Here is a 23,895-nt window from a genome sequence, read left to right as displayed (position 1 = left end):
CTGGGGGTAGGAGAGGAGGAGGGGTGGTGAAAGGAGGAGGGGAAAAAAGGAAGAGGAGGAGGAAGTCGGGAAGGCTCAGTCCAGAATCACACACTGGCCCAGAAGGAAGCTTACTTGGAAAATATTTGCGCCACTTCTCCACCAGGAAATCATCTACTGTTTGAGTCACAGAGGAGGAGAGCCTAGGGCCCAGCCCCGGGGCCCAGGCCCACTGGGAGGACATGGGTGTAGCAGGGGACGAGGCTGAGACTCGGCCCAGGGAGACGTGGGCAGGAACAAGAGCACTCCTGCAGGATGGGGGCGGGATCTGGGCTGGGGTGGAAGCGAGGAGCTGAGGTGGTGGCTGAGTATTGAGGACACCCAGCATACTGAGGACATCATTTAGCTGGCTGCTAATCCGCTGCAGGGAGCTGTCCAAGTAGTGAATCTTGTTGAGTAAGGCGGGGCTATCAGTCAGGCCAACTGAAAGGGAAGAAGCAGGTGGTGAAGGGCTCAGATTTCGGGTGCTGGAGTGTCCCCAGGCCCAGCTAGCACTGTGGCACCCTACTTGCCCACCCTTTTCTGTTCCTTCAGGCAACAGCCCCTCGCCTTGATTGGGCAACTGGGGGATGGCAGGGCTTCTGTGTCCCACACAGGGAAGACAGGAAGCTGGCCCCAAGAAACAGGCAGGAGAGGGCCTGCTCCACTTCACAAGCCAGGGTGGCAGAGGGAGAAGAGCCTCCCAGAAGGTAGCACTGGAAGGAGGTGGAGAACAGGGACACCCCTCACTGTCAAGTACTGTACATATTCAGAAGGCTCTCCTGGACCCTTTGGGCCCTGGGGCCTGGCAAATCCAGACTGGTTCACTCCTTCCCAAGCATTTACTAAGGATCTGCTCCAGACACTGGCTCCCAGAGGCTAACCCACACAGCTGAGAAAAGGGGGCTACACTCCTGTTCCCCAAGTTCCTCTCTCTCCATGGAAACTGTGGTCCTCCCCCCTCCCTCTCCTCCCTGCTACCATCACTCACTGTGAGATAGGGGGCAGGATTCTGAACTTTCACTGCTTGTGTCTTCTGAGCTGCTGAGGTCAAAGGTCACCACTTTCTTGGCGGGGGCTCCTCTCAGTGTGTCCTCACCTGCAGCCTATAGGTAGCAGCAGCAGTTGTGACTGGTCCTCTCCCCAGGCACTCTGCCCCTTGCCCAGGCAACGTGAGAGACTGAGCACTGGTGTGTGGGCCCTCTGGGCCCCAGAGTTCCAGGAGAGGCACACCGTGCAGGTTGCCTCAGAGTTCCAGGAGAGGCACACCATGCAGGTTGCCTTGCAGGGGTCAGGAGGGAGGCTAGGCCAACACAGCTCAACCATCGGGGACACTGGCAGTACGGCCACCAGGACCAGAGAGTGCCCACCCTTTCCCCCAATAACCTCCCTGCAGTGTCTCTCCATTTAAGCTGATCTCCCACCACACCCACGCCTCAGGCATCTGGGGAAAAGTCTACAAGGCCCCAGGAAAGGTCGGGAAGCCTCCTAGGTGCACTATTCCCAAGAGCCTAAGAACATCTGTCCTCAGGCGCCATGGCACCGGAAGGGCAAGGGCTAGATCTTCTCTCAAGCAACTTCAGCAAGAGGCTCTGGGTCTCTCAGAACCACTCAGCACAGATAACCAAACTCAAAGCTGAAGCCACTGCTATTTTCACCAGCCCAGGGGGCCGAAGCCCACGGCCAATCCTGGCCCTAGAGGCTCAGTGCCCTCAACACAGGACCAAAGAACTCAGCATATCCTGGGAACAGAAAGGAAGCTGTGGCCACACGGGGCCATGTGGCCACAGGGTTGCACCTCTTCCTGCAGAGAGGACTCCAGCTGGTTCAGCTTCTCCTCTTTCTTCCTGAGCAGGTTGTGGCCTTTCCGCACAGCTGACTGCATCTCATCCAGGTGCCTCTCCTCCTGCGTCAGGGAAGAAGCAGGGAGAAGTTTGGGGACCTCTACGCAGAGCTGCAGTCCCAGCTTTGCCATTCATCAGGTGGGTTATCCTGAGATTACATAACTCTCAGGCTAGATTCTCACTGAAGAAAGAGGAACAGTACTTTCCATAGGATCATGAGAATTAGATGAGTGTATTCCATGCTTAGCCCTCCACCCGTACCTCGTAAATTCTCACACGGTCACTGCGAACCAAACAGTCACATTATCACTGCTCCAACTGCCGCTGCACTCATCGCTGTGGTCACTGTTGTCGGAGGGTACAGCACAGCAGCGGTGGGCCCAGAGTGGCACGCGCACACCCCTGGGGAGTCTGCACTTCCTGTCGGCCTCCCGCCTGCTGCTCCACCACCGCAGCCATGTGTGCCCACAGCTCTGACACCATGAGAATGCTAAGGGGCCCCAAACAGCTGTGATCCCAGCTAACAAGGGCCATGAAGTCTCTGGCCCTTCAATGCAAATCAGGGCATCAAAGTTCCAAAGAGAAGTCACTCAGTCTCGTGCTGAGGGTATACTCTAAACATTTTCAGTCATAAATGAAGTCTTTAGGATGAGGGAATGGACAAGCGAGGCACTAGGTGTGAAATTTTGAAAAACTTTACTTACACCATTCACCTAGGAAACAGGAATAACATCACCTGCTGCACATGTAACCTGGGGCTGCTGTGAAGACCGGGCGGCTCACAATCAGGGAAAACACGCTGCACACTGCACACTGCACACAGCCTCAAGGGGTGACGGCACTCTCACCCTCGGGGAGATCCCTAACTTTCGTCACCTGTCCAGTCATCCTAGAGGACCTGTAACTGCACAGGTCACCAACTCTCCTGGGGACCCGAGAATGATCAATTGAGACTGAGCCCCAAGGTGAGTGTGTCCCTGGCCCCCCTGCCCCAGGCCTGCCCTCCCCTGGGACTGGTGGCCGTCCTCCAAGCTCCTGACCTCCTGCAGGTCCTTCCGCACGTCCTCCAGGGCCTTGGTGCCTAGGGGGTCTTTGGCTGCATCCGGAGCACTAGCCAGCTCATGGCGCCAGTGCTGCTGGGCGGCTTTCAGAGCTATCTGCCGCCTCCGCATGGAGTATTTCTGCCGCACCAGGAACTCCCTGGCACTGCGGAGAGCTACCCCCTCGGCAGAGAGGTAGTGCTGGAAGCTGTGGGAGGACAGGACAGGAAGCGGGTGGAGGGTGGGGAGTGGAGAGGGCCAACAAAGACTCTGAGAGCCCTTGCTCTGGGTCACTTGACCACATCCCCAACAGATACCCATCCTGAGCACAGATTACTGGCTGGGTTTGGACAGTGTACAGGGATATTGCAGCATGGGGTGTGTCGCACTGAGTCCTCCCTGCCGACCCTGAAAGGCTTCCACATGGATGGCCAGACACTGCCATCAGCCTGACCCCTAACCAGGGATCGGTGGGTCAGCATGCTGTGTCAGCAGTCACAGTAGGCTTCTACTTGGCTTGCCAGAGGAGACTTGTCAGTCCCCCAACCCCCTTCCCTGAACCAAGCCCCACTGGTGACTGCTGTCACCTCATTTCAGGTCACCACAGCTCTGTGACACAGGCACTCACCCCTTCATGGCAACCTCAGCCCTGCAAAAGACAGGCTATCAGAACTCACCTGTCCAGGGGCAAGTCAGTGTCCTCCTTGCTCTGGGACACAGAAGAGGGCACCTGTTCGGTCTGGTTCTAAGGACACACAGTAGGAAAGGCCCACTGAATGCAACACAAGCAGATGCACCGCAGGCTCAAGGGGTCCTAAACCCTGCCCAGGGACAAGAGACGGGGCTCTGCTGGCTGCCGGGCACTGTTCGTTTGTACACAGAAATGGGGCACTGGGAGTGACAAGAACAGGAGGCTAAGGCCCTCTACAGAACAGAGCCAGGAACCCTCCTGCCACCCTACACCTCCTGCTGCCCCAGCCCGGCATCCTGTCCCTTCTGAGGCACAGAGAAGCTCACGGTTCCAAGGGATCTCCTCAGGTCCTCAATGTGGAGATCTGGCTCAAAGCATGGGGCAGCACTGCTCTTCTTGACTGCCAGCTCTCTCAGTGTGTCCTGTGTCCTCCGAGCTTTGGCCTCCAGGTCACTGTGGTGGAAGAGGGGAGTGGGAGGTGCGGGAAGTGAGGCAGGGTCATGTGATGAAGCAGGCCAGGCAGCATACTGTCGGGGCCCCTGGCTGGACTTCAAGCCCCAACCTCAGGTAGAGAGCAAGACCATCCCCATCCCTTCACTCCTGTCAAAGTCTCTGAGGCAGGGGCTGGGGCATGAACGGTAAAACCAGGGACCCCAGCTATTCACAGCCTCCTAACAACCCCCTCTCCCTCCAAAAGGCAGCAGATATGGCCTGGCTCTCCCTCTGCCTGTTAACTGGGCCATGAGTAGACAGGGCTCATGAACAGCAGAGGTCAGAGGGCATGAGGTGGCTAAGCGCAGGATGTCCACACTACCTGATGTGCTTCTGCAGCCTCTGAGTCTGGGTCTGCAGCAGATCCACCTGGGATTCCAGCTCCAACTTGTGGGTCCGAAGCTCACTGAGAATTCTTCGGAGCTGCTGGTTTGACTCCAACAGGTGAGTGTGCTCCTTCTTTGCCTCTTCCAGTTGATGATGGGTGGCTGTGATTTCCTGGGGCAGAATTAAAGATAGAAGCACCTGGAGAAACAATGGGGAGAAGGCAGAGAGCAGGCAGCACTGGACAACAGGGATCCTGAAGAGCAGGGGAGAGAGTGGGACTGACACACCAAGGTCACTGTGTCTTTGGTCAGAGGTTGTGCAGGCTTCCATCCTCCCCCCACGGCCCCACTGCCCAAGGTTGCTGGGTTGTGGAATAACCCCAAAGCCCTGGAGAGGTCAAGTGAACAAAAGGTAAGGGTGCTGCAGGGAGAGGAAAGAAAGGAAAGGGAGTGGGGAGAGACAAAGGAGGGAAATCAGACAAACCTCGCTCTCCAGCTCAACCTGCTTCTTCACATCAAGGAGCTGCTGCTTCTCCTTCCGGACAGTCTCCTCCTGCGGAGGAGGAGGGAAAAAACGGGGCCTCTTGGCCAACTCTAGGCCCCAGGTTAAAGGGCAGAAAGGCCCATCCTCTCTTGGGGAAGCTATGACTCACTTCAAGGTAAAGGGTACCTGGAGATCCTGTCCTCCACCCTCACACTCTCACCTGGATATCCAGCTCAGCCACACTGGCCTTGACATCTTTGGCTCTGGTTTCAAATTCCACCTCTAAATCTCGAAGTTTCCTTTCCTTCAGAGAAGCAAAGGTGGAGAAAAACATGTAAGAGTAGAAAGGGTGCAAGGCAGCCTTTAGCTGAGGGGCAGGAGAGGTCCTGACCCACCATCCCATGGCACACTCCGCAGATGGCTCAGGATGCATCATTAGCCCCTGAGGCCTCCCAGGAAAGCACCACACTTTCTTTGTTGCCAGTAGGGGCAAGCAGAAGCAAAAGTGACAACCCCACAGCCCTAGAAAGGTAGATCTCCTCTTCTAAATCTGGGGATATTCCCTGGCATAGAAAACAAAGGAGCAGAGATGTCCCAGCTCGGGGATGGCCAGTGAGAGGCCCCCACTCCTGAAGCTGTCAGGTTCCATCCTGCTGTCCTGCTGCCCCAGCACTTCTCCACCCTGCATGGAGGTGGGCCCCAAGTGACTGCCCAGAGATCCCACCTGCTCCCACTGCCGATGCTGCAAGTCCTCCAGCCGCCTGTCATGCTCCTGCCTCATGGTCTCCAGTTCTCGCTCATGAGCCCTTCGCAGGCGGTCCAGCTCTCCGGTCAGGTGTCCCAGGAGTTCAGCCCGCTGCTTCCTCTCCTGCACAGAGGGTGGGGCTGCCCATGGGAGACGGCAGGTGCCCTCACACCCCTAAAGCCACAGCCTCCCACTCCTGCCACTTGGAGTCAGTAAAATCAAGGACTGTTCCCTGAGGCCAGCTCTTAGAGAAGAGCATCGAGGATAGCATGGTCCTGTTCCCCAAGAGTCTGCACCCTGCTCGGCCACTGAGGCAGAGGCTGATCAGATGTTGAGAGGAATCTCCCATGGGAGCCTGCCTTTCCCACAGATCCACCACATACAGATTCCCTTCCTCACAGGAACAGAGGTCGTCGGTCAATTATTCTTCTTCAGCAAGGTCAGAATTGGTTTGGGAAAGGAGTCAACTACATTTCATCACGAAGGGGCCTGCTATGGCTGCCCTGAGAAGGATTGTACAAAGAGTCTGGGATACTGGTTCCAGTCCCTGAAGCAGCCTCGAAGTCCTGGGCACAGACACATCTGTGGGCTAAAGTCAGCCACCCCACCATTGTTCACCCCAATGGAAACAAGGCAACCCAGAGCGGGGCCACTTAGATAATTGAACTCCCCCCATCCCACCAAGGCCAAGGGCTGAAGATGGGCAGATAATATGTACACATCGGTTGGCTCTTGCCAGTCTATTTCTTGGTATCCTAGAATTTCGATGAGCCCTGGTGGTATGTTGTTAGGGAGGTTAAAGCTGAAGGCTTTGAAATCAGACAGTCGAGGCTTGAGCCCTGCCTCCTCTGCTTTTAGCCAGGGGGGCCTTGGGAAAGCTGCTTATGTACCCAAGTCTCAGTTTCCTCATTTTTAAAATGGAGACGATAGTATGTATCTCCTAAGGGTGTTGTGAGGACTAAATCAGTTAATGTACATAAAGAGCTTAGAACAGTGCCCGGCACGTAGTACAAGCTCAGTGTTAGCTAGTATTACTGTGAGAGGAAAGCACAGCCTGCCTGATGGAGAGGAAGCACTCCTCGTCTAATGGTTTAGTAAACAGGCAAAAAATGACTCCCTCATTGCAGGGGGCCAGGGAAGAAAGCCTCCCACAAATCATGACCACGGTTTTTCCTCTTCCTCTGCCCTCAAGCCCACTGGGCAAGGCCCAGGTTGTGTGTGACACGGGCACATGCATGCCGGGGGCTGTGGCCAGCTCACCTCAGCTTCATACTGCTCTCTGGCCTTAGCCAGCACTTGCTGGTGCTCCTCCTTCATCTTGTCCATCTTCCTTTCATGCTCCCTTTCCACCTCCTGGCGCTTCTCTCTCAGGAGAGCACTGAGCTGCAGGGCAGGCACACAACATGCAGAACTGAAGCACCTAAAGGTCTCATACACACACGCCTCCCCACGCCCCCCCCCAACACACACGCCACAGGTACATGACACATACATGGCGATACCCCACCACCACCTCCCCACACGCAGGGGTATGGGGGTGGAAAAGCCCCTGGCCTCAAGGGAACCAAGACATGAGAAGGGAACCAGAAGCTCTAACCCCAGCGAAGCCTTCCAAAGCAAAGAGAAGGAGCCTTTGGGCCAGGATGGTTCGGCCAACCGTCAGAGCCTCCCCAATAGGCACACATAAAGTCGAAGAGGCAGACCAGCATTTACCTCTTGCTCATACTGTAGCACTTGGTGAACTCTGTGCTGCACTCTCTGTTCCGTCCTTCCCAGGCTCTCTTGCAGCTGGGCCTCCTCTTTCTGCTGAGCTTCCTCTATCTTCTTCTGGAGCCTGGAGACCACCTGAGCAGGCCCCAGCACAGAGGGGTTTGACTCTCCCAGAGCACTACAGCAGCTCAGGGGAACTCACTTCCCAGGGACCCGGTGACCCTCCCCCTGGGGCTATGGTGAGAGAGAGGCTGCCTCCCTCATGGCAGGGATGGGACTAGCAGTGAAGGGGTCTTGAGGATGATGCACAAGGACTGCCATGCCCCGGCTCTGCCTTGCAGACCTGGCCAGCAGCATCTACCTGTCTATGCTTGGCCTTCAGGGAGGAAGAGAGCTGCTCCAGCTCAGCTCTGTGCTCCCTCTCCAGTGCTGCCGCCACCTGGGGAGCAACAAAGGGTCTGTGAGGGATGCTGGGCAGGGAAGGCTGGCTGGGCAGTGCCCCTAGAGGAAGGAAGAGCCAGGACAACCATCCTCAACGCTCTTCACACTAAAGGGCCAAGGGGAACCACAGGCACATCTTTGTTCCTCCAGTATAACTCAGTCCCTAAAGTCTGCAAGTAGCGAACAAACAGGAACATGAAGTATAGGAGACCATTCTGCATGGCGTGGGCCCAGCTCCCACTTGGAAAGGCCAGTGGAAAGCGAGGTCCAGCACATAAGACCCACGCCCACAGATAGGTTCTCCCGTGGGGAATCAGGCCTGCCTTGTACCTAGGCTGCTCTGAGACTTGCTTTTGCTAAAACTCCCTCACCCTGAGTTGAGGCAGCAAACATTTGCTGCATATCTTTAAAGAAACATCCTATAATTTCTGCTAAACCTCCCAAGGATGAGTGTAACCAGTTCAACCACTTTTCCCTTTACATTTGCAAATATCCTTCCTTTCTGATATAATTAGCAACATCCTCTCCTTTGTTTTCTGTAAAAAGTAACCACCTAAAATGAACCTGTGCATAGTAAATGAGGACCATCCTCAATGTAAGTGCCCAGAAAAGCAATAAAAGCCTGTCAAGGCAAGGGTCGGGGAGGTGCTCTCCCCTTGAGAGAGTGGCCCTGCCATCCCCTTTCCTCCACAGGACTTTGAGGAGCTGTGCCTGAGACAAGACAAATACAAACGGACTACCAAGACACTGCTTGCCGGTGACCACATCAATGAAGGACAGCACGTAGGGACCTTCAGGTAAGCCTTAGGCTGCCATTTCCATGGGCTAGGCCATGACCACTGGGTGACACTCGTGTCTGTGACTGAGGCCCAAGACAGGCAGGGCTGGAGGTTTCAGCACAAGTACTAGAGCACTTGCAGTACAGGGTCCTTCCCACCCTGTTAGCGTTTCTCCTTGTCTGAGAGCTGAAGCTCCTCCCTTAACAGAAAACAGAAGCTCCCTGTGGCCTCATGGCTACTGACTTCAGTCTCTTACCTAGAGACAGACTCTCAGATCAGAGGGGTAGGGAATAAGGACAAAGGAAGAAAAAACTCCTCTGAGAGTGTTAACCTCAGCAGGAGAGAAAGTGAGAGAGATGAAAGGCCATCACAGCTGTCCCTCAGAGACAAGAACAGGGACAAGGCACACATATCTCGGGACGTCTGGTCTGGTTTCTTTCAGTAATGCAATCTTCCAAAGCCCACAGGCCATCTCCCCTCAAACTTTTTCACTGCTATTGAAAACACCCGGCTGCTACTGGCCCAGCTGGCCCCAGATGGAGCCTCTGGACACCTCCAGTACCCTCGGCTCTGCCACGGGGTCCAGGGCTAGCACCTGCCTCAAGACAAGCTGGGTACATGTGGAGCAACAGGCCCACTGTCTGTGTCCATCTGTGCAACTCCCACTGCCTGGCTCCCCAACCTGCACACCCAAGGCTGGCTCTCCCTTCACACTCAGTCCCTCCCTAGGCAGCCCAAGGCACATCCGAGAGGAAGGTCCCAACTCTACTTGCTCACTTCCTTCCTCTCTCCTTCCAGCTGCTCCCTCAGCTGCTGCAGAGCCTCCTCTTTCTCCGCATTCAGGGCAGCCTGCTCTCTCTTCCCCAAAGCCTCCATCTCTTCCTCGAGCTGCTCCAGCATTTGCTTATTTCTCTGTTCCAAGCTGGCCCTTTCACTCTTCTGTAGAGACTCCAATTCCTCTCTCAGCCTCTGTAGGGAAGCCTCTTGCTCAGCCCTGGGCAAAGAGAAGGGAATGGAGACAGACCCGTGTACTCAGGGGGTGCCCCCATGGGGCTGGTCAGCTCACAGCAGGCATTCACCTGATCTGGTCCTCATCTGCTTCTGCACGGCACTGGACCTGGGCCCGGAGCTGGGACAGCCTCCGGCTTTCCTCCTCTCTCATCCGAGTCCCCTCTTCTTCAGTGGCTTTCTGTAGCTGCTCCTTTAAGAAACTGGGAAAGAAAGGCAAGGCCAGTTTGTTGGAAGGTCCACAGGTCTTTCCTCTTGGAGTCATAATCCCTGGCTTTCGGCCTCAAAAGCCTGTAGCCTGCCTGTGAAGCCTCTGAAATCTTAAAGATGATCCTAACTTCAACCTCTGAGTCCTGCCCCTCCCTGTAACACTCCCCAGGGTAAAAAGGCCATGGATTCCATCTGCCCTTTACTTCAGGAAGCAGATCACAGGCTGCCTGGTCCCAGAACAGCATTTCTTCCAAAGGCACCCCTCTGCCTCCAAGTTCACCTTGGCATGGCAATCTCTCAAGGACAGATACGGGCTGACCTCCACCTGACTCTGTCTCCACATCCTTTCACTCTCCACCCCACAGATTCTGTTCTAGTCACATCAGATGAGCCACCACCTCCAAATCCCACCACACTCTTCCTTGCCTCTTAGCCTTTGTTCATGCTAGTTCCTCTGCCTAGTGTCCCCTTTCCTACCTGACAAACCCATATTCATTATTCAATACCCAGCTCCATCCTCTCAGGGAAGTATGACTCCCTCCAAGTTCATCAGTCTATTCCCATGCCAGTCTATACCACACATCATACTGCATCATAATTAATCGTTTGTAAATCTGCTTTCCTTTCAAGTCTAGGAGCTTCTCCAGGGAAGGAACCTTGTCTTAAAATTTGTTATATCCCATGTACCAACCACAGTAACTAACATGAAGTAGGTGATCGATAAATGTTGAATTTGAACAGTATCACTAGCCCCAAATATAAGCAAGCTTTGATTATCTATGAAGGTATCTTTTTTACAGACTGATGGTAACCATTTCACTCCAAGTGGACATACCCTGCTCTCACAAACCACACCCTCCTCACACACCCCACCTGGCCAGGGCTGTGTGCGGGCCACTCAGGGCACTCAAGCCTAAGAACAACATGACTCAGAAGACAATTTCTCTGAGAAGCTTCTGTAATGAATTCCAAAGCCACAAAAGATTTAGGATCATTTCCTGTTTCAACTTATCAGTACCACTGCTCTCTCTTCCATTATTGCAGAAAATTTGAGTTAAGTAAAAATCCTTCCTTCTAGATTCCCCAGAAACCATTTCTCAGTCCTTTTGCTAAATTTTATGCATGGCACCACAGAATGAATGTTAGAGCTGGAAGGGTCTTCTGAGGTGAAGGCTTTTGTTTTGCAACTCTCTTCATCTTACAACTAAAGAAACTAAGGGTCAACCTGAATAGACACCTCTCCAAAAAGGACACACAAATGACCAATAGACAGGTGAAAAGATGCTCAATACCACTAATCATTAGAGAAATGCAGATTAAAACCCAAATAAGATAGTACCTCACACCTGTCTGAATGGCTACTACAAATAAATCAACAAACAACAAATGCTGGCAAGGTTGTTGAGAAAAGGGAACCCTCGTGCACTGTTGGTGGGAATGCAGACTGGTGCAGCCACTGTTGAAAATTGTATGGAGTTTCCTAAAAAAATTAAAAGTGGAACTGCCTTTTGACCCAGCGATTCTACTTCTGGGAATATATCCATAGGTACCCAAAACACTAATTCAAAAGAACCTGTGCACCTCAATGTTCATAGCAGCATTACTTACAATAGCCAAGTGCTGGAAGCAACCCAAGTGCCCATCAGTAAACGAATGGATCAAAATACTGTGGTACATTTACACAATGCAATTCCATGCAGCAGAAAGAAAGGAGCTCCTACCCTTTGCAACAGCATGGATGGAACTGGAGAGCATTATGCTAAGTGAAATAAGCCAGTCAGAGAAAGACAAATACCACGATTTCACTCATACGTGGAATCTAATGAACAAAATAAACTAACAACCAGTAAAGAAACAGACTCATAGACAGAGAGCAGGCTGACAGCTGTCAGAGGGGAGTGGAGGCTACAGGTGAAAAAAGTGAAGATATTACAAAAAAAAGAAAAAAAACCCTAATAGACACAAACAACAGTGTGGTGATTTCCAAAGGGGAAGGGTTTGGGGGAGGTAGAAGGAAAAAGGGGTATAAATGGCGATGGAAGGAGACTTGACAAGGATGCTGAATCATCCCAATAAATTCAATTGAAAAAAAAAAAAGAAACTTAAGGGTCAGTCTGCCTGCCTTCCCTCCTGACTGTTCATTCAAGAAATATATGCGTTACAAAATAGTCAAGGATATAAAGTACAGCATAGGAAATATAGTCAGTCACATTATAATAACTATGTATGGTGCCCACTGGGTACTAGAAATATCAGGAGAAACACTTTGTAAAAATGTATGATTGTCTAACCACTATGCTATACACCTGAAACTAATACAAAGTAATATTGAATGTAAACTGCAATTTAACATTTTTTTAATTAAAAATAAAAAGAGGAGAACCAATATGGCGGCATAGGTAGACACACTGCGCCTCCTCGCACAACCAGAACTGACAGAAAATTGAACGGCAAGGAGGTCCGACACCAAGTTGATAAAAAAGAAACATTCATCCAGACCGGTAGGAGGGGCGGAGACGGGCACCGGCGCGGAGAGGACACGCGTGGCCGTGGCATGACCGAGACTGGCAGAGTGTGGGACTCACCGGGCAGGCAGTCTGAACACTAGCAGACCCTACAGCCCCACATTCGTGCACAGACAAATCGAGAGAGCCGGACTCAGAGTGGCGGAGAGTGGGGCAGGCAAAGCGGCGGGTAGCACCCCGCGGCCCTACACTCCCGCACAGATAAAACGGGACGAACGGAGGGGAGCAAAGCAGACCGCACAACCCAGGGCTCCAGTGCGGGGGAAATAAAGCCTCAGACCTCTGAGTGAAAACACCCGTGGGGGTTGGGGCAGCAGCTGGAGAGACTCCCAGCCTCACAGGAGAGGTCAATGGAGAGACCCACAGGAGCCTAGAGTGTGCACAAGCCCACCCACTCGGGAACCAGCACCAGAGGGGCCCAATTTGATTGTGGGTAGCAGAGTGAAAGACTGAAATCCGGTGGAGTGGGGAGCGGGCGCCATTGCTCCCTCTCGGCCCCTCCCCCACGTACCTCGTCACAGCGCAGCAACCAGCGTTACCCCGCCCTGGTGAACACCTAAGGCTCCGCCTCTTTAAGCGCCAAGACAAGAAAAAAAAAATGACCCAAATGACAGAACACTTCAAAGCTCCAGAAAAAATACAACTAAGCGAGGAAGAGATAGCCAACCTATCAGATGCACAGTTCAAAACACTGGTTATGAAAATGCTCACAGAATTGGTTGAATCTGTTCGAAAACCAGATGAAAAAATGAAGCCTATGCTAAGAGAAACAAAGGAAAACGTACAGGGAACCAATAGTCATGCGAAGGAAACTGGGACTCAAATCAACAGTGTGGACCAGAATGAAGAAAGAAACATCCAACCAGAAAAGAATGAAGAAACAAGAATTCGGAAAAATGAGGAGAGGCTTAGGAACCTCCAGGACATCTTGAAACGTCCCAACATCCGAATTATAGGGGTGCCAGAAGGAGAAGAGGAAGAACAAAAAATTGAAAACTTATTTGAACAAATAACGAAGGAGAACTTCCCTAATCTGGCAAAGGAAATAGACTTCCAGGAAGTCCAGGAAGCTCAGAGAGTCCCAAAGAAGTTGGACCCAAGGAGGAATACACCAAGGCACATCATAATTACATTAGCCAAGATTAAGCAGAAGGAGAGAATCTTAGAAGCAGCAAGAGAAAAGGACACAGTTACCTACTAAGGGGTTCCCATAAGACTGTCAGCTAGCTGATTTCTCCAAAGAGACCTTACAGGCCAGAAGGGACTGGCAAGAAGTATTCCAAGTCATGAAAGGCAAGGGCCTACATCCAAGATCACTCTATCCAGCAAAGCTATCATTTAGAATGGAAGGGCAGATAAAGTGTTTCTCAGGATAAGGTCAAATTAAAGGAGGTCATCATCACCAAGCCCTTATTATATGAAATGTTAAAGGGATTTATCTAAGAAAAAGAAGATAAAAAATATGAACAGTAAAAATGACAGCAAACTCACAGTTATTAACAACCACACCTAAAACAAAAACAAAAGAAAACTAAGCAAACAACTAGAACAGAAACAGAACCACAGAAATGGAGATCACCTGGAGGGTTATCAATAGGGGATTGGGAGGGGGAGAGAGGGGGTAAAGGTACAGAGAATAAATAGCATAAATGATAGGTGGAAAATAGACAGGGGGAGGGTAAGAATAGTGTAGGACTTGTAGAAGCCAAAGAACTTATAAGTATGACCCATGGACATGAACTATAGGGGCGGAATGTGGGAGGGAGGGGGTGGGCAGGACGGAGTTGAGTGAAGGGGCGGAAGTGGGACAACTGTAATAGCATAATCAATAAATATATCAAAAAAAAAAAAGACAACAAACTCTACTTTAAAAAATAAATAAATAAATAAAATAAAAAGAAAGAAATATTTGCTATAAGGTCAATGTGGCTTCCAGAAATTCTACCAAGTGGAAGTTTCCCAGCACAGAAAGGCCCTGCCTCTCAGGAAGGCTCATGTATAAACAGAAACAGGGTTCTCTTGAAGAACTCTTTTGAAGAGACCCAGGCAAGGCCCTGCCTGCAGAGATGTCACTTAGTCAAGACTGCTGAAACTATATTGATTTCAAAGGAAAATAAAAACAAGAGGTACCACTTACTGAGTGACTCCTGTGCTACAGGCCCTGAGTCAGATACCTGTGGCATGCTTGTCTTCACCACAACCTAAGAGGGCTCTGGACCCCCCTCTGGAGTTGGGGGTTTGGGGAGGACGGAAAGCACAGTCAGCTAAGCTTTGGGAGAAGTGGGAAGAGAGGGGGTGCCTGGTAGGCTGTCAGGGGAACACCGCCAGGATTTTCTGCTAGGCACTACCTCTCAAGGTAAGCTAAGCCACACCCTGTTTGGCTTGATTTTCAGTTGTCTGGAATAGGGTGCTATGGGGAGATCTGTTCTGCGGGATGCTCCCTGGCAGGGGATCTGGGCTGTTGGGTGATTTAAGGATGGACCCTGCCTCAGCGGACCCTGTGTTAGGGTAATGAGAGAGATTGTTCCTAGCCCTCTAGATAGTCAAGTATTGGTTTTCTGTTAGCTTCTTGAAACAAAGCATAAATGTTTATACACTCCTTGTTATCTATAACATAAAAAAATAAGTCTACTACTTTTGGATGCTCTGTCCAAGAGGTAAGATTTAGATTTCAGCTAAAGTGCCAAGTAAGTGAATTATGTTAACACCTTTTCATAGCACTTTTCCCATCCTGGGAGTGTTGCTTATTACCTTCTCAATATCCATTCTATCATTTTCCTCACTCACAGAACTATGATTTTATTCTATCAGGTAAAGAGGCCCAGCTAAAGGACTACATTGCCCAGGCTCCTCTGCAACCAGGAATAACCAGTGAGATTTAAGTGGAAATTATTGGGTCAAGTTTCTAGGAAAACTCCCTTAATGGGACTGAAGGAGCTAGAAGGAATGCCCTCTTTTCTCTATCCCTGTTCTTCCTGCCTGGAGCACAGACACAATGGCTAGAGATCCAGCAGCTACATCGGACTGTGAAGAGACCCTGTCTGAGAGTAAAATCCAGCCCTGAAGAGGTAGAGATTAAGAAGACAGGGACCTGGTGACTCTGTGAGCCACTATGCCAACCCCAGACTGCCTGTTCTTACAGGATAAACCTCTACTTGTCTATACATATACACACACAGGCCCAGCCCAGGCTGAAGTGTTTCATTTGTTTAGGGCCTCCCAGCCAGTGACTGAAAGAGCAGAAACCGAAAGAGAAACTTCTGCATCCTGGGCAAGAGCACCTCACACTGCACCACGTGTCTCCACCAATCTCACTGGGTCCCAGCAGGGCCCCAACTCTCAAGAAAGGTGACACGTAGTAGTTAAGAGAACAGGCTTCAGAGACAAGTCTCCCGGGTTAAGCCAACTTTGCTGCTTCTCAGCTTCCATACCTTGGGCAAGTTGACTTAACCTTTTGGTGCCTCAACTTCTTCGTCTGTATTACATAGATTCTATGAAATGGGGTTCATAACAACATCTCACAGAAGCTGTTCAGAAAACCAAACAAATTAACAGATATAAAGCACAGGAACACCCTGGCTGGTGTGGCTCAACGGATTAAGAGTGGGCTGCGAACCAAAACGTTGCTGGTTCAATTCCCAGTCAGAGCACATGCCTGGGTCACAGGGCACATGCCTGGGTCACAGGCCACATCCCCAGTTGGGGGCATGCAAGAGGCACCCAGTCCATGTTTCTCTCACACATCAATGTTTCGCTCCCTCTCTTTCTCCCTCCCTCCCTTCTAAAAAGTAAATAAATAAACATGGAAAAAAAGCACATGGAACAGTATAATCTCAAAAATGTTAGGTATTCCCATTATAATCATGCCACCAGCTTCCCACAGGCTACCATGGGCATCCCACTGGTCTCCAGGGCGGGAGGAGTGTACCCCTTGCTCCACATGTCACTGTCAGGCCCCAGGCAGCTTATCTAAAGGGAGTGGCAGGACCTAAGAGACTTCTCTTTCTGTTGGTGAAGCTGGAGGATCTCCTCTTTCTCCTCCTGCCACAGCTTCTCCTGCAGTTGCTGCATCTTCTCTTGCTTCAATTCCAGTAGTTGCCTCTGATCTTGCTCAAGTTCTTGGGCCACTGCCTCTTCCATGGCTTTCACGGTGGCCTCTGAGAGCTGCTCTGGGGGAGCCATAAGCTCTGGAGATCGCCTACCAAGGGTGGGGTGGGGAACAGCATTTCACAAGTTTTAATATCCACCCACCTTTTGGCATCAAGGTTTATAGAGCTACAGTTCACCACATACCCTAACGGAGGGCAGGCCCATAATCAAGAATCACATGTGCAGCTCAGGTCACCTGAGGGCAGACAATAAGGCTCCCCCTCTCAGAGACACAGGCAGCATCTGTTTCTTTAAGACAAGCCCCACTGTGGCTGTCCAAGGCCCCAAGAGCTTCGAGAGAAGAGCAGTCCTTCTCCTGATTGTGACCCAAGGTAAGATGTAGCTCAAGAGCTGGCAGCAGCAGGGACGAAACTAAAGTTCCATCCCTAACAGATTCTTCCCCCAGAATGGCTCAAGGCCCTGTTCTGTCTCTCCACCAGGGCTCTGCCTGCTGCTTGAGGCTCATGTCAGCAGTTTGGGAAGTCTCCAGAGACTGCTCTTTGCCTTCCTAACTGAACAGAGGCCAATGCATATGAGCCTGTGGTAGAAGCAGGAGCATCCCTCCCAGCCCTGAGACCTAGACTAGTCCATGAAGGACTAGTGCAGGAAAGGGGAAACCTCCACCCCACACTGCCAAGGGAGAGAGGCAGGATACCGTTTCCTAAGCCAAAGAGAGTAGCAGGAGCACAACAGGAATGCCATGCTCCTTATCTCCCCAATGATGCAACAGTTTCACCTACTTAAGTTCAATATTTAGAAATGGGTAAAAGAAATTCAGGGCTAACCTGGATGCACAAGGTGGGTGGTGAGATAAAGATTAATGTATCAAGGTTGTTTGTTGATTGTGCACTGGTTCTTGGTATTTATACCCAAAGAAAAACCCCAGAGACATTTAGAACAATGAAAGTATAAGCAGGACAAAGTATGTCACCTCCCTAAGTGGCTTTCCTATAAGCCAGTATGTGTTTGCATTCCCAGGTCCTAGATCTTACATTAGAAATTGATCTTGCCACACAACCACCACCCTTCTCCCACAGTACTCAGGTTGCAGCAGGCCGCGCCTGCTGACCCAGTCAACCTCAGCAGCGTGGAGCTATAATCCAAACCAAGAAGCACTGGAGCAAAAGTGGCACGGAGAGCCTGCCCCCCATCTGAGGTTGCAGAACCCCCTTCTCCCTCCAGCTCTAGCAGTGCAGCAGATGGAAGCCAGCATGCAGGGTCAGATTGGAACAGCAGAAGAAAACAAGGCCTTTGGAATAATTCCAGTTCAGCCCCTTGAGACCACAGAGAGAAGAAAGACATAAAAGGCCAATGACATCTCTGAAATACCATGAAAATCTTTCCTTCTGCTGTTCCTAAAATTATAACTCAGACCAGAAACAGTCTTGAGCTATGCCTTCAATTCTCTTCTTCTAGCTCCATCTCCCCACTCCGTCCAATTCCCAGCTTCCTCTTGGTCTCCCGACACAGCCCAATGGATGCAGATGTAAGAAATGCGGGTGCCACCTCCTCTGAGAATGCTGCCGTTGGAAAGAGTCTCCCCCCACAGCTCTCTGCCTCATCAACCCTCCAACTCATTTCCAACTTGGCTAAAAACATCTTTTTTCCCTGAGATGGTTCTTTTTAATGTGTGTCTCCCCTGTGGGCTGTTTAGCTCTGTGGAACCCTGGGGACAGATGCTGCAGAAAGATATGGCATCAGACAGCATGGCAGCTTGTGCCCAGACTACATGCACCGGTAAGCTGGCACACACCAGGCATGTGGGCACACTGGCCCATTTTTTTGTGTGCTGCTTCTCCATGTCCTGTTTTAAAGATCTAATATCCTAAGCTCTCAGCGTATACTGTCTGTGGGCAGTCAACAATGAGCCCACAAGAAAAGATCTGTGAGACAATTGGAAGTTGAAGACTCCAAAGGAAGAGGCAGGTCTGATTTCTAGGCCACTCTTTGGTATCAGCATCAACGAGACCCAACTTCTACCAGTTAGTGGTCAAGAGGAGGCTCTGTAGGAACATACTCATTTTACACTAGCCACCAAGTAGCTCTGAGACATATGAAGAAAAGCAAGAAGGGAAGGTGATCAGGGGAGGAGAAGAGGGAAGAAGGTCCAGCACCCAGACACTCTGGAATGGCTATACACCACTGAAACTGGGATCGCAATCCAAGACACCTTGTGCCCTCTCACACTCATTCCAGTGGCTTTACTTCATCTACCGTCCTCTACAAACACCTTGTGAAAGATGTGGGCGTCACAAAGGGGAGAATATCCCTGTTTCCCAGACCCAGGCCTCCTGGCCATAAAGTGTGCATGGTGGCAGCTGCCCGCCAGTCCTGCCCATGCTCCCTGGCCTGCCCTTTGCTCCTAACTCCTTCTGACTCAGCTTGACAACACCCATGAAAGGTGATAGACTCTATTAGTCACATTTTCTTATTTCCCAAATTTTATGATGTTTTGACATTCTTAAAAAGCTTGCTGGTCAAAGAGAGACTGCCCCTCCCAGGGCTCACCAATTCTCACAGATAGCAAAGGCAGCATGGATGTCACATGCAAACCAACCTGAGTCTGTAATCCAACCACGTCCTTACCTAACTCACACCAGGCCAGTATTTCCCTACTCTCAGTCACCAGGGCCCATACCAGGCAACTGGAGACCACCCCCGTAACCCAAAACCCACAAAATCATTCAAACCATCCAATCCCACACTTAAGGTACTTACCCTGCCTCATCCATTCCTTCCCACGAAAACCCTAATAAAGGTTCTGGACCATGTTCTCTCTTCTCGCCTCTTCTGCCTCCTGAGCAGCGCTGGTCCTTCTGCACATGACCCTGTGTGGCATGACATGCTGTCTTCTCTCTGGAAATGTTAGCAATAAATTCTTGTTTCAGTGGCATTGACTTCTCTGTAAATTAAAATCCCGCAGATACAAATGAGACACAGAACTACTTCCCACAAAACCCAGAAAATCAGCCCACTCCAAGTGTAGCTGTAAAAATTAATGACAAGGATGTTATGGGGCCTGAAATGACTCAGGAAAGGAACAGCAGACATTTCCTCCAGGTACTGTGTAAACTGGTCCAGGAAAATATCCCTGAGACCCCAGCAGGGGAGAAACACTAGGCTGCCTTGGCTTTTCTCATTGCCCAGCTTCATTCCCAGAGGCCTTGAGTAGACCCCCTCTGGTCCTTTCTCTGAGCCACTTGCCTCCTTCCACAGAAAAGCACCCTCACTGTCCACAGTCACCAAGGAGACTTCAGGATCAGAGCTATCACTGTAGGACACATCACCACCTGAAAAACAGGGCTACCCCTCACCAGCCCTCCTGTAGCCCATGGTGAAAACATGAGATCATGAGTTCATGTGCCTTGCCAGCTCTCAGTGACAGTTTCTGTAGCAATCACTGGACGAACATGTCTGTGCTCAACAGTCGGCCCGAATCCTGAGGACTCTTAATTCTTTTGTACTACCTGGTTCACAGACAGGAAAATTGGTACAGCCCTAGCCCCCGTCCCTCTCCTTGTAGAGAAAAGGCACAGTGGCTGCACACTAAACGTCAGAAGTCTATCACCCCACTGACTACAGTCTAAGTCCTAATTCTGCAACTGACCAGCAATGTGACCTTGGGCAGATCCCTTCACCTATCTGAGCCTCAGTTTCCTCACCTGTAGGCATGGCGAGATAGAGGAAGGTGAAAATAGGCAAAACTAAGTGATTTCTAAGTGTCAGAAGTGCTTCATGCCACCACATGGTGAACTGCAAACCGAGGCACAAACGATATATACTGCATACCATCTAATTCCATGTTCATAAAGTTGGGAAGCTGGGAAAAAAGAACCTACAGGACAAAAACCAAAACAGTGGTGCCCTGGGGTGGGCGTGTTAAGAGTCAAGGGGCATGAGGAGGCTCTCGGGGGACAGAAACATTCCCTGTCTGACCTACATGGTGGTTACATGGTGTGTACACATGTAAGCATTCACCGACTTGTACAAGTAAGATTTGGGTACTTTTGGTTGGGCATAAAGATATTTCAATAAAACTTTTTGGGGTTTTTCTTTGAGCTGACATTTTCCCTCAATTAAGACATATAACTTTTTTTCAAGAAAGAGAAAAATAGCGCTTGGTAGACGGGAGAACATGATTTACCAGTTTCTGCTAATGACTCAGGAGGTACTCCCTCACTTCCACCCTTGTACCCCAGGTCCTGACAAGGGGAGCCTTGGGACTAGTGACGGCTATTCACAGAACCAAGGGTACACCCACTATCCCCCCACTCCGCCCACTTGGCTGGGACCAGAGTATCCTGTCCCTACCATCCAAGAGTGGATGGGAACTAAAGCCACCCATATGCAACGAAGCACAGGGATAGACACGTTAAAACTGGCCCTTACATCTCAGGAGAGACTGGCGGGGTAGGGCTGACCGCCACCTTCTCCTTGGGCTCCTCAGCCTGGGAGCACTGCTCCTTGCCCCTCCTGTAGGCAGCAGGTGGACCTGGGATCTCCTCCCTTGATAGCAGTAAGGAAGCAAATGTGTAAAATCCAGTGAAGTGCAAGAGGCTCCTGTCGCATCCCATTTGGGGTCAAAGAGCTGTGATGGGAACAGGGGAAGGAGCCCCAACAGTTTCCCTACCTCAGGTCTTACATCTCACTGTGCTCCCTGCCTCTTCCCAAGCTGTTCAGAATGAAGAACAGACACTCACGGCCCATGTGTGAGGCTGAATGGTTACGGGACCCAAGGAGAAGTTCTGCACACCGCAGGTGTTCAACAGATGCTGATGACTGAACATTGATGCCACTCAACTTCTCCCAGTGACTCATTCCAACTGGATGAGCTCTAAGACCAGCTTTTCTCTTACCAGAACAGAACTAGCAAATATATACCAGGATCTGAACCAGGCAAGTGTGCAAAGGTCCTCTCCACTGGCCACAGGAAAGCCTGGGGCTAGGCAGCTCCCTCTAGCACACAACAGAGCTCCACAGGGGTTTGCTGAACGACTAGAGGTTGGATGACTACTGGGTGAGAAGGGGCTGGTGGACAGACACTAGGAAAAATGGCCCCAGTGCAAGACCAGCACAGCCCAGTAACAGGAGTCTCTGCTCCAGCCCCTGGAAGGGAGGTAGTTGGGTGAGAACAGACCAAACCTCATTCAAGATATCCTAAGCTGCCCTAATCAGACTACATATCCCAATTTAGCTGTGTACTGAAAACTCAGAAGAGACCAATATCCTTACTCTCCAGGTCATGTGGGACACTCAGCAGAAACCTGAGACCTGTTACTGCTGCCTCAGCTGCAAACCTGCCCCAGCTCTCCCCACTTCTCCAGGCCTTCCCACCCCCTACTGTCCCTCTCCACCCCCAGAACACATGACTACACACAAGACAGGGCCACTGCCATTCACTTACCTTTGCAGGGAATCAGGCGGGATGGAGCTGCCTGCAGAGACCTCCCCAGGTTCCTCTGCCCCATTCCACTCAGGCTGCCCATCAGGGGCCTGCAGAGGCCCTTTTTCAGTGGTCTGGCTGTGAAGGGGACTCTTGAGTCGCTCCCCATGCAGAAGTAAAGGAGATGACCTGGTCAGACCAGCCAGAGCAGCAGTCAGGCCCCCTCCATTTAGAGAGGAGGAAGAGAATTGGGGAGTGCAGTATATGGACCTAGGTCTGTTCCTCCTTCCAGGCTGGGCCCCAGTCCGGGAGAGGCAGGGAGGGCAAAGCAGCTAGAAGAGCAGGAAGGAGAGACTCCCTACTGAGTACTTCCTTCACCTGGACCAGACTCAGCCTTCCCTGGCCCCCGTGCTGTATATGCTTGTTCCAGGAGTGAGAGCTGGACACACTCTCAGTGTGTCCATTCCCAGAGTTCACCATCACTGGACCCAGGGAGGGATGGAAGAACTGAGCAGAAGTTAGGGAGAAAAAGGAAAGTCTGATTCAAGTGGTCAGACTATAGAAAATGCATGAAGATGTAGCCTTAAGTATGAATTCTGATAGCCTTTCAAGGTCCAAAAAGTAAAATGAATACCTCCCTTCCCCTCCTAGGGTGGCAGCCCTTCTCTTATAGGGGCTCAGGCCTGAGAAAATGGATGCCCCCTCCCAAACACACACACACACACACACACACACACACACACACACAGTTGGTCACAGCCAGTTCTGATGCGGCAGGGCCCTGGTCAGAGCTCTGCGTTGCAGAATCAACCCTGTAGCATGACTCCTCCAGATCTCTCGCAGGCTGCTCCAGCGCTGGTCCATGACCAGGCACACACAGGTTAATCCAAGCAGTGACAAGGACAGAGCCCTGGCCCACAGCAGTGCTATGTGCACAAAGCCCCACTAAAGGCACCCGGCAGCTGTCACATTCCTGTCTTGGTGCAGAATGAGGAGGTGTGAGTGTGTGCACACGCACGCGCTCCCACGGACTTTCTAAGAAGTCATCCACGTCTGTCATTAGGCAGGAGCACACTGAGCCACGCTGACCAAAGCCAGGAATCCTGCCCAAGTGCAGGCATACCCAGTGCCGCGGAGGGTGGCCTCCCACACACTGTACCTCTCCGAGCCCTTGGACTGCTTGCTCTGTAGCTCGTCTTCGCTGAGCTGGCTGTTGTCCTTGTCTTCTCTACCCAAACTCTGGGCCTGCAGGCACAGCAGAAGTGGAAAGTGTATATTGGAGGAGTCTGTATTTGGGCTTCTCAGTCCTTCACCTGACTCATGGGAGGAAGCACTGGGAGGTGGCTCTTCAGTGGTTGAGGGACACTCAGGATACAGAAGCAGTGGTCTGTCAACTGAACAAAAGGCCTCCTGGGGCTCTGGCTAAGCCCCTGGGCTCACAGCTGCTCCCAGGGCCAGTCTTGCTGGCTTAGGGAGGGCAGGTCAGACACCGCAGCCACTGCACGCTGAAGCAGAAGACAGAGGCTGAAGGAAAACACACAAGAAAAAGCAAATTCTGCCCCCTGCAGTTGGAAGCCTTCACTGCCAGCTACAAAGAGAAAGAGATATCCACAGACACCCCGCAACCACAGAGGCCCCAGACCTCAGTGCAAGTGATGCACGAAGATGCTAAAGTGAAGTGGGCTGCACTGGGCGCAGCAGACAAGTACAATGAAGAGGAAGGATCCTGGAGGGGTGGAGAACTGGTGAAATAAGACAGTGCTATGCTCCAAACAAAAGGGGCACCATCTGAGTACCTGAGAAAGACAGGGTGCCCCTCTGCTTCATTCTGAGTTCCCCTAGCTTCCCAGCTCCCATCAGTGGACAACGATGCCCCCTCCCTGCCAAAGATTACACCATCCATCCAAAAAACAAAGCAAACAACAAATCTCACTTTAAAGCTTGGGAATCTGAGCAAATTTGGTGAAAAAGAGGACTATTCTTGATAAGCTCAAATATTTTCTTCAGGGCTGGGACCACGGGAGTGTAGTGGTGCAGCCGGCCTGGCCTC

At 51.3% G+C, this 23,895-nt stretch overlaps 1 protein-coding gene across 5 annotated transcripts in view; it reads right to left on the bottom strand.

Moving 5' to 3' along the window:
* The window catches only part of CEP164 (centrosomal protein 164), an 83,822-nt gene that overhangs the window by 5,362 nt on the left and 54,565 nt on the right, over positions 1-23,895 (bottom strand). For 2 of the 5 annotated variants that reach the window (XM_053924630.1, XM_053924632.1), the window contains 20 exons: positions 23,005-23,090; positions 21,867-22,034; positions 20,852-20,968; positions 19,181-19,318; positions 16,302-16,511; positions 9,650-9,781; positions 9,348-9,564; positions 7,712-7,789; positions 7,354-7,485; positions 6,901-7,023; positions 5,620-5,763; positions 5,116-5,199; positions 4,896-4,964; positions 4,408-4,610; positions 3,920-4,046; positions 3,580-3,647; positions 2,903-3,110; positions 1,817-1,924; positions 1,010-1,124; positions 115-462 (listed from right to left, as the gene is read on the bottom strand). In XM_053924630.1, coding sequence (XP_053780605.1) covers positions 115-462; positions 1,010-1,124; positions 1,817-1,924; positions 2,903-3,110; positions 3,580-3,647; positions 3,920-4,046; positions 4,408-4,610; positions 4,896-4,964; positions 5,116-5,199; positions 5,620-5,763; positions 6,901-7,023; positions 7,354-7,485; positions 7,712-7,789; positions 9,348-9,564; positions 9,650-9,781; positions 16,302-16,511; positions 19,181-19,318; positions 20,852-20,968; positions 21,867-22,034; positions 23,005-23,090 — 2,875 coding nt within the window. Of the gene's footprint in view, positions 1-114; positions 463-1,009; positions 1,125-1,816; positions 1,925-2,902; positions 3,111-3,579; positions 3,724-3,919; positions 4,047-4,407; positions 4,611-4,895; positions 4,965-5,115; positions 5,200-5,619; positions 5,764-6,900; positions 7,024-7,353; positions 7,486-7,711; positions 7,790-9,347; positions 9,565-9,649; positions 9,782-16,301; positions 16,512-19,180; positions 19,319-20,851; positions 20,969-21,866; positions 22,035-23,004; positions 23,091-23,895 lie in introns of those variants that run through there. The other 3 variants (XM_053924633.1, XM_024570902.3, XM_053924631.1) reach the window with 2 other exon arrangements.

Source organism: Desmodus rotundus, chromosome 5 (assembly GCF_022682495.2).
Source record: "Desmodus rotundus isolate HL8 chromosome 5, HLdesRot8A.1, whole genome shotgun sequence".
NCBI classification, from domain to species: domain Eukaryota; kingdom Metazoa; phylum Chordata; class Mammalia; order Chiroptera; family Phyllostomidae; genus Desmodus; species Desmodus rotundus.
Note: the sequence above shows the minus strand (reverse complement) of the source record. Positions and strands in the feature narration are given on the sequence as shown.